The sequence below is a fragment of the Nannobrachium achirus genome, assembly GCF_963921795.1.
Source record: "Nannobrachium achirus genome assembly, chromosome: 2".
NCBI classification, from domain to species: domain Eukaryota; kingdom Metazoa; phylum Chordata; class Actinopteri; order Myctophiformes; family Myctophidae; genus Nannobrachium; species Nannobrachium achirus.
In genome coordinates, this window is record NC_137811.1 from 16989481 (window position 1) to 17002263 (window position 12783).

Sequence of the window (12783 nt, forward strand, 5' to 3'; positions counted from 1 at the left end):
GATAATCGTGACATGAAATGTCAGGGGCGCTGGAAGTGGGGTGCTGAGGGAGCTGCAGCTCCCCTGGTGGTGGGGAGGAGAGAAATACATTTTTCGATTGAGAAAAATAAAAAATAAATCATTTTTTTCCCTTTGATATAGGCCTACAGGTATATATACATACACACACAGAGCTATATTAAAACAAATAATGTATTTGACTTTGGGGAATAAAATATGTTGATTTGGGAGTTCCAGCGCCCCTGTGAAATGTTCATATCGTCCCGTCCCATCCCTAGTAATAATCTCTACATGTAGAGAGGAAATACAATGACACTGGCAATCTGAACAGATCCTAGATCAGCACACACTGCTGTATCCGTGCTGAGCGTTAACCACTTTAACACACTTTGTTTTAGCCATGTTCTTTCAAAAAATAAATCAAAGATTTCAGATGTTTCAAAAAAAACTATACAAAGTATAAATGGGGTTAAGTGGTTAATCAATAAGCCGTATTCCTAAAACTATTTACAGGATCAGTTTTGTCGATGAGGTGAATTAATAGGGACAAATTACCATCGTCATAAAAACAAAACAAAACACTTTTTTTTAATGTCTGGAGCGATCCACGCCCAACACGCGCGCACACATACACAAAACCACATCAAACTCACTCACTCACACGTGGACAGTTCTGTCCACGTTCATACGTAATATTCAGGTATAAAAAATGTTCAATCAGTAAAAAAAAACAAAAGTTCTTCATGTTCTCCAATGACCAGCATTGAATGTCTCTGTTGTGTTGTGTCGTGTAGTATCGTGTTGTGTCGTGTTTTTGTTGTGTCATGTTGTGTGGTGCAGTGTAGTGATGTGTAGTAGGGGTAGTTGGTGTATCTTCAGTGTCAGTGCAGCAGCAGAGCGAGCAGCACGGCTGACAGGGTGGACAGGGCGGACAGTGAGGTCAACCCGACGCCTGAACTCCCCACGCTCCTCTGAACCGTCGCCTCCAGTACCGCGGGGTCATCTGGAGAGAGAGAGAGAGAGAGAGAGAGAGAGAGAGAGAGAGAGAGGTAAGTTTGGTGTTGTGACCTGGAATGCATTATTACGCTTTGTTACTTCAACCATTATTTTATCCTTTAACTATTAAAAAACAGCAGATATACAAGCTCACAGCACGGCACCGAGTGCCGCGCTGTGAGCTTGTATATCTGCTATTTTTGAAAAATCGTGAAAATATGTGAAATAATTTTTGACCCGATTCTATAAATGACTACTAAAATCCTTCTTCTAAATCAGTGGTTCTCAAACCTTTTCATGTCAAGGACCCCCAAAATGATATGTATTTGGCCGCCGACCCCAATCTCAAAATATGTTGTTCCAGGGACCACCAGTAGCAAAGATTTGAGTTACAAAGGTTGGCTTTGAAAATTATGTATCCAAAGATTTGCACACATTTTCAAGTTTTTTTTTTTTCTTCAAAAATAGCAGATGGATATGAGATTGTATATCTATTTTTCAATAGATAAAGTATAAAATAATTCCAGGTTAAAGGCTAGTATGTAACTTGCCATGTGTTTACATAAAAGAAAATACATAATGTTTTGGTATCCATCATTTCCCTCTCTATACCAGCAGTCATCAGCCACTAGTGTGGTGGTGTTTACTTTCGGGAACACATTGCCTTCTCGCTGTATTTTGGTGCTTTCACTGTTTGTTTTGGTAGACAGCGGAAGTTTTTGGTCTACCGAAACAAACAGTGGAAAAAACACCAAAATACAGCTAGAGGGCAAACACCACCACACCAGTGGCTGATAGCTCCTGCTATGGATGGAAAATGATGGGTAAAAAATGTATTAATTGTTTTGTTTTGTAAACATAGGGCATAGTTACAAACTATGCCTTTAAGCAATAAGAGTCAGGTAATAGAGATATAATATACAGTATAGAGTATCGTTGTTGTCGGGTGGAAACCTGTATGTCCAAAAACATTAGTTTTGTATTTAATATTTTAAAAGAAAGAAATATTTAAAACAGGGAAAATAGCTGATCACACAACAGTTGTAGAGCTGCTATTTTCACTAGTTTTGTGCGACAGTCTTGTATGATGAAGCAGGTCTTTACTTTACGAAAAAACATACACATTTGAAACGTGGAGATACAAGGTTTCTGCACCGACAGTGACAATATTTTTTATCTTATTGGCACGATGTTAAGCAGAGAGCCGTCGCCAGCCACAGCAGTGCCAATACCCGCGCGCAAAAAAAAGGAAAAACGACCTCAAGTGTTTTATTACTTTTATACAGCAGCGCTGCAGTGTCGTTAAAATCTTTTCTGGAAATATATGGGTAGTAGTGTTCAATTTCGCTAAATTGCATCGCTTGCAGCCCTCCTCTGCAGTCCAAAATAGTTTTGCCGCTGTCAATGTTTGCCGTTGCCGTAGGCAACCTAATGCCAGATGGAGAGTGATCCATAACGTACTGTATCACAGGAGATACTTTTACCTAATGGTTCTCAAAGTGGGGTCCGGGGACCCCCAGGGGTCCCAAAAATGAGGAATAGTCCCCATGTTTATCTTTTTGGCTATTTGATCTACAAGCTTAGAGAGTAGATCTTTTTTAGAAAGGTTGACAAATCCTCTCTTCTGGGGGTCCCCTGCCACAACAACTTTTTCTGACGGAGGTCCGTGACCAAATACATATACATTTGAGGGGCTTTGACATGGAAATGCTCAAGAAGCATGATTTTGTTGTTCTACTGTGGTTATCGACGCCAACCCGAATGCCTATTGGCCATTCACAAGACACGGTAGGATCATACCGCCCTACAAAACCAAAGTGCAGTAACTACGAGGAAAAGAAACATTGATAAATGTGTTTGAAACTGGTCAGCCAAATGAGATACCAGCATATAAGTGATATTACACTAATTGTATATCTGTTCTTGTTCATCTCCAAAAAACACAGTCTAATTTGACCATATACAAAATAAGCCGGTGTGTCCAAAGACGTAGTTACTGCACTTGGCTTTGCAGGGCAGCATAGCTGTCTTATTGGCACGCTCTGTGCGCCTCGGGGATAATCCCAACGCAAAGTAGGAACGCGCCGTCTTCAGGTTGTGTGTTTTGAATCGTGTCTTTGCAGGGCTCTCTAAAGAAAAATGATCCTCACCTGCTGGGAGGCGGTTGGAGAGGTTGTGAACGCCACCGGCGTCCACAAACTTGTCTTTCCCTTGGTCCGTCTCTTTCTCCCTCTCCGTCTCCGTCTCCTTCTTCTTGTCCACCTTGCCCTTGCCAGAGGTACCCTTGTGTCCGACCACCTCCACCTTCAGCCTGAGACACTCCTGGCCATGATGGTGCAGCGGCTTGGCTGGAGAGAGACAAAGACAGAGAATAGTTAGGAGATTCGTTTTTTAAACAATTGTTGTTGGTTCACATACTGTACAGCAGTAACAGTATCCTACATTTAAACTAGTTAATGACAAGGACAATAGCAGACTACAATGCACCGCCACAAATAAAACGAGAGCGACACATCTACAAACAATGCACAATAGAGAGACACACAGAGGGAGTGGGAGAGGGAGAAAATAATGAGACAACAATGTGTAGCAGCGAGATTTGTGAGTTGTTTGTGACAGGAGAAGGATGTCTAATGGAATACAACCACCTTAAAGACTACTATCACTGTGTGTATCCCTGAACCGTCTGCCCCGAGCGACCTCGGTGCATAGAAATGCTGTACACGCATATAGAGCGACTTGCTTTGAGCACATTTAAATGCGCCGGGAAAATGTGCTGCTTTGTCCCAATGGTTTCATACCGAGTGAATGCAAAGCATTGAAATATCGCCAGCGCTCGTTTCAAAGGTTTATCCGAGCTAACCTTTCCCGCGTCAATGCGTTTCGACAGCAGATGCACAATTCGTAATGGCTATGCAATCGTTTTTATTCCCATTTAATTAAACATTATTTTGTTTTGGTTGCTTTGGCATTGTAAACGTACTGTGTGTTTCTAGTGTCAATAAAACCCCTTTAAATAGAAGAGAGAGAGAGTGAGAGAAAGAAAGAAAGAAAGAAAGAAAGAGGGGAAACAGGGATATACAAGAGAGAGAGATGACTATAATAAATCGTTATACAGTAGTACAGTGTGATTATGGTTGTGATAATTACAGTCACTGCAATGTGCTTAATGTATCATTCATACCGCTGCACACCAGAAATAGGCCAACTCCGCGACACCATTGTATGACAAGAGTATAAATCAGGCTTTTAAATTATAGTGAATACAGGTACAGTAATGTATATCCAGTGGTCTAAAGTAACTAAGTACATTTAGTCAAGTACTGTACTTAAGTATAATATGAGGTACTTTTACTTTACTGGAGCATTTCCAATTGTCTGTACAAGCTGATTGGACAAGCTGAAAATTGGGAGCGTGTGGATCTGCTATTTTCAAAAGATTTTTCAAATGTTCTACATTTGACAACTTGTGAAATGAGACATTATATAACGAGTACCTTCTACTTTTGGTACTTTTAAGTGCATTTCGATACCAATACTTTTGTACTTTTTTGTAAGTACATTTTGAATCCCAGACTTTTACTTGTATTTCTTACATATTGTTGATATATTGATTCTTTTAATTAAGTAAAGAATGTAGTTGCGGACCTGGCCTAGGATGTAAGGCAAACTAGGCTCATAAGCGATCGAGTCCTGTCCCCGGCAGTCTTTGCTGCATGTCTCTCCATAAAAACTATAAAAATAAAGTCAGAAAAAGCCTGCAAAATATATTGCTTTAAAAAGAAAGTAAAGAATGTGAGTATTTCTTTCCACCACTTACAGATATAGTAGTAGGTCTCCCCGGCGCGGAACTCCTTGCCCAGCGTGAACGGCGTGAATCGCTGGAACTTCTCCGAGAAGCGCTCGGGCGCGTGCGGCGCGAAGGGCCGCGAGCACTCCCAGCGCAGCTGGTCGAAGGAGCGCGGCTTGCACACGTCGTTAGTCCTCCCGCTCCACCATGTAGAGCACGTAGCGCTCCGCCTCCTGCGACGGCAGCTCGCCGCGCCGCGCGTAGTGCGGGCACACGATGTCCAGGTAGTCGTTGATGCGCACCTCCACGGCGTAGTCGTCCCACATGAAGCTGGAGAGAAAGAGAGAGAGAGAGAGTTTTGTTAGTTTCTCAAACTTTTACATTTCAAGGTCTCCTCTTAACTCAGACAGCATACAAATGGAACCAAATAACGGGTCCATTTGGTTCCATTTTATGCTGTCTGAGTTACAGACTTCTATGGGTCAATTAAGACCCCCGTGTTAGAGCACTGTTTACCAAAACAGTGGCGTTAAATCTCTCTCTTTTTCTTATTTTTTTTATTACATAAAAAAAAAAATCTAAAGATCTGATGATTTAAAAAAGTTAAGACTTTTCATCAATTCAAAACGATTCTGAAACTTTTCAAAAGGATTTGAAAACTAAATTGAAAACATCAAATAATTTACATTCAAAAGAAGTTTAATCGGTAGTGAAAACTACAACGCGCACAATGTGGCGCAAAGCTAGTTTGGGTCCCAGGCAAATATCTATTTGTCTTTTGGTTCTCGAGCGAAAAAGGTTTCGAAACCACTGGCACTGGCATTACCTGACTTTCGCCAGTGGTGGCAGCATTGCGTTGCATTGCTTTACCATCTGGGCTCGGTCCGCCAGAGTTGATAACACTCGTTAAAGTCCCGGGCCGGACCAATCAGCGGCAGCTATGGGCGGGCTCTGAGCGGCTCTGAGCCAATAGAGTCTGATTGCAGACCACGTGGAAACCCAGGAGGCGGATTCTGGGTGCAACGTCATGCAGACAGGCCAATATGAGTGGTTGGAGTTGGCACTCCCAGACTGTGATAGAAACGGCCACATCCAATCACCTGCTACAGAAATTCAAAAAATGGCCCGCCCCTTACATCGAGTGTGTCCGAGAGAGCCCAGATGTAAGGCAGAGCGTTACGCACTGCTGCAACTATCTGGCGAAAGTCAGGTTAGCACTGGCACACAAGAGTCTGAGAATTTCAGGAGAACGCTTATACTTGAACCACTTGAACCCCAGTATTAATTAAATGTTGAACTTTCATAAAACATTGAACATGAAATGCTGTTTGATTTATGTAGAAAGCACAACACCACACAAACATACACACGCACGCACGCACACAAACAGTCATATAACCTCTTTGTATTTATGTGTGTATTTGTGTGTGTGTGTGTGTGTGTGTGTCAGTGTCATGTTGTAACACTAACAGATTGTTATGTCAGAGTTTGACAGAAACCAATCACGTCAGGCAGTATTTATTTATACAGCATGGCAACAATCTCTACCTCTTTCATCTGTCTCTTTGTCTCCCTCTCTCTCACACTACTGCTCTCTCTCTCATCTCTCCCTTTGTCTGTCTGTCTGTCTGTCTGTCTGTCTACCCCTTCTCTCTCTATCCGTCTTCATTTTCCACCCTCCATTTAGTTTTATAGTTATGAGCTAAACCTTTCACAGCTCCAACCTGCCGTGATTCCTGCCTTGGCATGCGTGCACGCATGCGTGTGTGCTTGTGTGTGTGTGTGTGTGTGTGTGTGTGTGTGTGTGTGTGTGTGTGTGTGTGTGTGTGTGTGTGCGTGTGTGTGTGTGTGTGTGTGTGTGTGTGTGGAGGGTGGGTGTCCTGGTGATACACACCAAGATTCTCAATGAGAAGTTATACCAAATTAGACGATATTATCTTGGGAATCAAAGTTGAACCTTCTCAGATATCTGCAATTATCTGACTGTGTGTGTGTGTGTGTGTGGGTGGGTGGGGGGGGGGGGGGGGGGGGGGGGGGGTCTGCATGTCCCGGCATCAAAGTGTGAGACCACCGTCCCCCCGTTCTTGTTTTGGCTATCAGCGCGTGCGTGTGTGTGCACGCACGTTCCTGTCATAACAGGAGTTGTGTCATTGGTAGCTTAATTGGCCCAACAGTTGTGTTGGGTGACTCTGACAGGCCTCTCTGTCTGTCTGCTCTCTGTCTCTGGCTCTGCTGTAAACACCTCACTGAGGCAGCTTGTTCTCACCAGTGGCGGCAGTTCAGCGAAAGCTAGGGTACGGCAACATGACTGGTGTCTTGCATGCACGCGAAGGCGCTCGTGAAAGACACCAGTCATGTTGCCATACCTTAGCAAGAGTACAGTTCTCAACGGGCCTGAAAATTAAGGCCTAACTGGGCCGGCCCGAGGCCCTACCCGGCCCCGACTAGTTAGCATACATTTTAGGCTCTTCCCGGCCCGAAAAACATTGGTTTGGGTCAGTTATGGTCAGATTTTGGAAAGAATTTAGTAATAGAATTATAAAAAATATATATTTTCTTTTTTCATTGAGCCGAGGCCCTACCCGGCCCGACTAATCAGCATACATTTAGGCCCTACCCTACCCTAAATGTCGGATTCGGGTTCGGGTATGGTCGGGTTCAGGCAGAATTTTAGAACTCTAAGCAAGGGGCATAATGAATTTATTTTAAGAAGTACATTGAATTTTTTACCCTGTATGTTAATTTCCCCTGTAGCCAAGGTATGGCAGCTGCCATACCTTGCCATACCCAATTGACGCCTCTGCTGAGACAGCTTGTTTTCACACTCTCTTCTTCCCTCCTTGCCTCCTCCTCTTTTCCTCTCCTCTACCGTCCTCTCTTCTTTTATCTCTTCATCGTCTGCCGCCAAGTCTTTTCATTCGCGTCTCTGTGTTGCCTTTAACATCTTAACCTCATCGTATGACAAACAGCAAAAGATAGCAATAGCAGATCTACAAGCTTGTGGCCTCTAGATCAGATAACGCGGCGGACCCAGGAGCTTAATTAAAGACGCATACTTGGGCGTGCATGTGCACGCGCACATGTGTGTTGTGTGTGCACAAGTGCGTGTTACAACAAGAGTCCTACTTAGGACCGTCTCGTGCCTTGGGCACTGAGCACATCTGTTTATCAAAGCCCACTGGAGCCTCTGTGTGTGCGTGTGCGTGTGTGTGTTTGTGTGTGTGTCAGTAGGTGAGTTGTTTGACACTCTGCCCGTCTCTCAGGAGCTTTGAAGTCCTTGTATGCCTTCACCTCTCCTCCTCCTCTTTTCTCTTGTTCTTTAGCTCTAGACTCCTTCTCCCTTTACTCTGTTACTAATGTAAGTAAGTCTGTTACTAACGTATTAACTGCATTTTTCATCGCCAAAATAAAAGTCTGGGTTTCCGAGGCTACTAATGTATCAACTCTGTTAACAATGTATCAACTCTGTTACTAATTTAACAACTCTATTACAAATGTATCAATTCTGTTACTAATGTATCAACTCTGTTACTAATGTATCAACTCTGTTACTAATGTATCAACTCTGTTAACAATGTATCAACTCTGTTAACAATGTATCAACTCTGTTAACAATGTATCAACTCTGTTACTAATGTATCAACTCTGTTACTAATGTATCAACTCTGTTACTAATGTATCAACTCTGTTACTAATCTATCAACTCTGTCACTAATGTATCAACTCTGTTAACAATATATCAACTCTGTTACTAATGTATCAACTCTGTCACTAATGTATCAACTCTTTTACCAATGTTGTTAGCCCCATTGCCTGATTACTAGTCATATTTTGGCCAAATTGTGATATCTGTCTAATCTTACTCTCATAACGCTGCTGATTCACCTTGCAATATTGCCTATAAACTCAATCAACATGTGTGAGCGAGGGAGAGAGACGAGAGAGGGAGAGAGAGACAGAAAGCGGGCGAATGAGAGAAAGGGGGAGAGAGAGTAAAGTTACAATGAAGTTTAAGTTTTGTAACTTTAGAATGATCTTTTCGACAACAATGGGCAGCCACAGCTGAATGGGCAGAGGCCGCCTAGAAGGTCACCGGTGTTCCCCAACACCCTCCCCCCCGCTCATCAATGAGCAAGACATTTAACCCCTAAGTAACTGCTCCCTGGGTGCGGTATTAATAGCAAGCACTGCTCCTGCGTTAAATGCGGAGGACACATTTCACATAAAGTGCAAAATGCACAGCAACAAAAAGAGAGTTCATTATAACCGAGTAGGGTTAGGTTATATAACTTTAGCATGCTCTCCTTATTTGGGGGGAAAACTGCCGGCCAAAAGTCTCTTGCAGAGGGAAATGCTCCAGTGGCCGAGGCCTGCTATGTGGTCAGTCCATTTGGTGTCAGTGTTTGGTGAACTAAATCAGTGTCTCAAACTTTCAAATGCCATGGTCTCCCCTTAACTCTGACAGTGTACAAATGGAACCAAATGAACCTGTCAGGCTTCATTTGGTTCCATTTGTACGCTGTCAGAGTTACAGACCTGCATGGGTTAATTTAGACCCCTCACTTTGAGAACCACTGAGCTAAATGCGTAGGCTATAGTTTTAAATGTATAGAATCCACTGACAGACGCTGACATCTTAAACATCATGTCACTAGATGGTGTTGAGCTACGATCTCCTCTCTATGCCTCTCTTTCTTTCTCTCTCGTCCGTTCTAACAGTTAAAGGAAGCTGACAAGTTTGATCCCAGCAACAGGTGACGAAAGCAAGTGACGGACGGACTCTGGTTTGGCGGGACACGGATAAGCGACAGATAAACACGCAGGGAATGCCTGACCTCTCACCCCGCTCTCTCTCTGGGTCAATGGCTAAAGGCCAGCGGCCACAACTCTCACGCACACACTCACACATACACACACACGCTCTTTCTCAGAAACGTTCACACATAAAAATAAAGAAATGCGTGTGTACGGACGACGGGCAAACACACATAGCGAGTCAGCGCGACCTGAACCGTTTGACCACTGACCAGGTCGTCACAGCTGAGTGACCAAACAGGTGCGAGTGTGTCTCGCGTTCACTCCCTCTCTCTCCGTGCCTCTAAGACACACACACACACACACACACACACACACACACACACACACACACACACACACACACACACACACACACACACACACACACACACACACACACACACACACACACACACACACACTTTCTCTTTCTCACACACAAACTCTCTCTCCCTCTCCGGTCAAGGCAGATGGCCTGGTGGTGACCTGAGAAAGATGGATGATTTGAAACGTGAACTGGCAGCAACGCCAGCGGTCGGTTTTCCACAAAGGCCGGTTGGTAAAGAGCTTAACGCGACGACCACAGCCTCCAGCTATTGTGTGTGTGTCACGTTTACGTCTACAATAGGGAATACATTGGTATGGTGAGAGTATTACAGATTAGCAATGCATTATTATTACATTATAATATTTCTCTTCATTCATGTTTCATGAACAATAAAATGTTCTATACAAGTAAACTTGCCTTGCCTATGTTTATTCTTTAGTGACATGTTGTCCACAGTCTAATAGGTTGACCGCTCACCTGGTATCCTATTGTTTCTACTGTATGTACAGATTCTAATTTTTGAAAGTATAATGAACAGGTTGTGGGGGTCCCTGCTTCATCTCTCTCTCAACTAAGGGGACCTTGGCCTGAAAACGTCGAAGACCCCTGGTGTAGACTGATGCTATAGGTTCTTGGTCTACCTGTGATACGAGTTTCTTTCTCTAGTTCTCTATGCATAATGATGTATGTGTTTACGTATTGTATGTGGGGCAGCAGGGGCTCTGGGGTAGAGTACGGCTCCCCCAGAGTTAGTGTCAGAGTGTCCTTGAGCAAGACGCTGAACCCCCTAATTGCTCCCGGTGAGCCGGTCGGTGCCTTGCATGGTTTCCTTCCACCATCGCTGTGTGAATGTGGGTGTGAATGTGTGTGTGAACGTGACGCACAACCTATCGTCCTTGTCGGGTGGAAACCTCGTATGTCCAAGACCGTTCGTTTTGTATTTATCATTTTAAAAAATGAACTAAACTAGTGAAAACAGCAGATCTACAAGCACACAACGCCTTGCGGTGCGAGGCGTTGTGTGCTTGTAGATCGGCTGTTTTTCACTACTTTTGTGCAGCGGCCTTGTATGATGAAGCAGGGCTTTACTCGGTGAACAAAAGTACAAATTTGAAACTTGGAGACACGAGGTTTCTGCCCGAACAGTGACGCTATGTGAAGCGCATTGGATAAAAGGCGCTACATGAATGCACCATTCACCATGCTTATTGAGTCGCGCTGGATAAAGACTAAAGAGCGTCTGCTCATTGCCTTAAAGCGTAAATTAAGTCGTCTAATAAACCTCTTAACAACTGAGAAACTATCTTCTTTTCCTTCTGCACTCTGTGTGCGTGCGTGCGTGCGTGTCGGGAGTCGTTTAAAAAAGGCGTCGGTCGGGCCCCATTGTCTCTCGCTCATTCACTCCTCCGTCTCTTCTTTCTCCCCTTCTATCCATCACCGTGCCCTCCTGTCCTCCCTCCGTCTGTCTCTCCATTATGCTCCCTCCATCAGCCCCTCCTCCCCCTCCACCCCTCCACCCATCACTTCTCTCCCAGCCAGGGGTGTCGCACCAAATTGTGGGCCCTGGGTACAAGGATTCATTGCAGGCCACCCCCCCCCCCCCCCCCCCCATGAATGTTCTTCATAGGGCGAGGGGGGGTTAACCCATTTAGACAGGGAACACATTATTACGCGTCATTTTGTGCTTTAACTATTGAAAAATAGCAGATATACAAGCTCACAGTGCGGCACCGAGATCTGCTATTTTTGAAGAATCTTGAACATTTTTGCAAGTCTATGAATATATAAAATCCTTCTAAGGTTTAAAAAAAAAAAATCACACCCGTGTGAACTGAGCGGTGGTTTACCCCCCCCCCCCCCCCCCCCCCTTCCCCCCTGTGTGTGTGTGTGTGTGTGTGTGTGCGTGTGTGTGTGTGTGCCTGGTCTGGCCTGGCCTGAACAACAGCGCCCCTCCCTTAACATGTGTGGTCATAAAAGGTACTGCAGGCCTGCAGGCTACATACAGACACGCACACACATACACACACACGCACGCACGCACGCATACACACACGGCCACGTATAGGAGACGGTGTAACCACCGCTCAAAAAAAAAGAAATGTTTCTATGTCAGTGGTTCTCAAACTTTTTCATGTGAAGGATCCCCAAAATGATATGTATTTGGCCACGGACCCCCATCTCAAAATATTTAGTTCCAGGGACCCCCCAGAAGCAACATTTGAGTTACAAATGTTCGCTTCGAAAATACAAGATTTGCACACATTTTCACGACTTGTAAATCTGCTATTTTTCAATAGCTTGAGTATAAAATAATTAAGGCCCCTCCACCTTGGGCCCTAGTAACTCAGTCCCACTCCCCCCCCCCCCCCCCCCCCAGTGACACCCCTGATCACCTCTCTCCCGGCAGACGCGACGCAGAGGGAGAAGGCCATCATTTCTCAACGTTATACATTCTTTCTCTCCTCCGTTCTCCTCCCCTCCCCCCTCCCGCTCTCTCCTCTGCCCCCTTCCCCTCTTTTCTTTCTCTCCGTCGAACGGGGGGACAAAAAAAAGGACAAAATAATGGCCTCCCGGGTTTGATATGTGGGGGTCAGCCGGAGTTGATCGTGTCACGCTATACACATAAAATTGTGCGCGTGAATGCGTGCGTGGGTGTGTGTGTGTGTGGGAGGGAGGGGACAAAGGGGGCAAGTTCAGGTCTTTCTCAGAGCGTTTTGAATTTGAACCCCCTTCTCAACTTAAGCCAGCGCTGTCCCTATGTGAGAGACAGACAAGACAAGACAAGACAAGACAAGACAAGACAGTCATAATTAGATTCTGAATCGTATTGCCATGGTTCCAAATTTGTTCCGACTGTGCCTAATCTATCTTA

General features: G+C 44.5%; 1 protein-coding gene across 1 annotated transcript in view; it reads right to left on the reverse strand.

The window, feature by feature from the left end:
- Positions 1–302: 302 nt before the first annotated feature.
- Positions 303–12783, reverse strand: part of efna1b (ephrin-A1b) — a 19292-nt gene continuing 6811 nt past the window's right edge. Inside the window, 4 exon segments of the mRNA XM_080747333.1 lie at positions 303–1003; positions 3147–3344; positions 4817–4976; positions 4978–5116. Coding sequence (XP_080603459.1) covers positions 882–1003; positions 3147–3344; positions 4817–4976; positions 4978–5116 — 619 coding nt within the window. The 3' untranslated portion in view covers positions 303–881.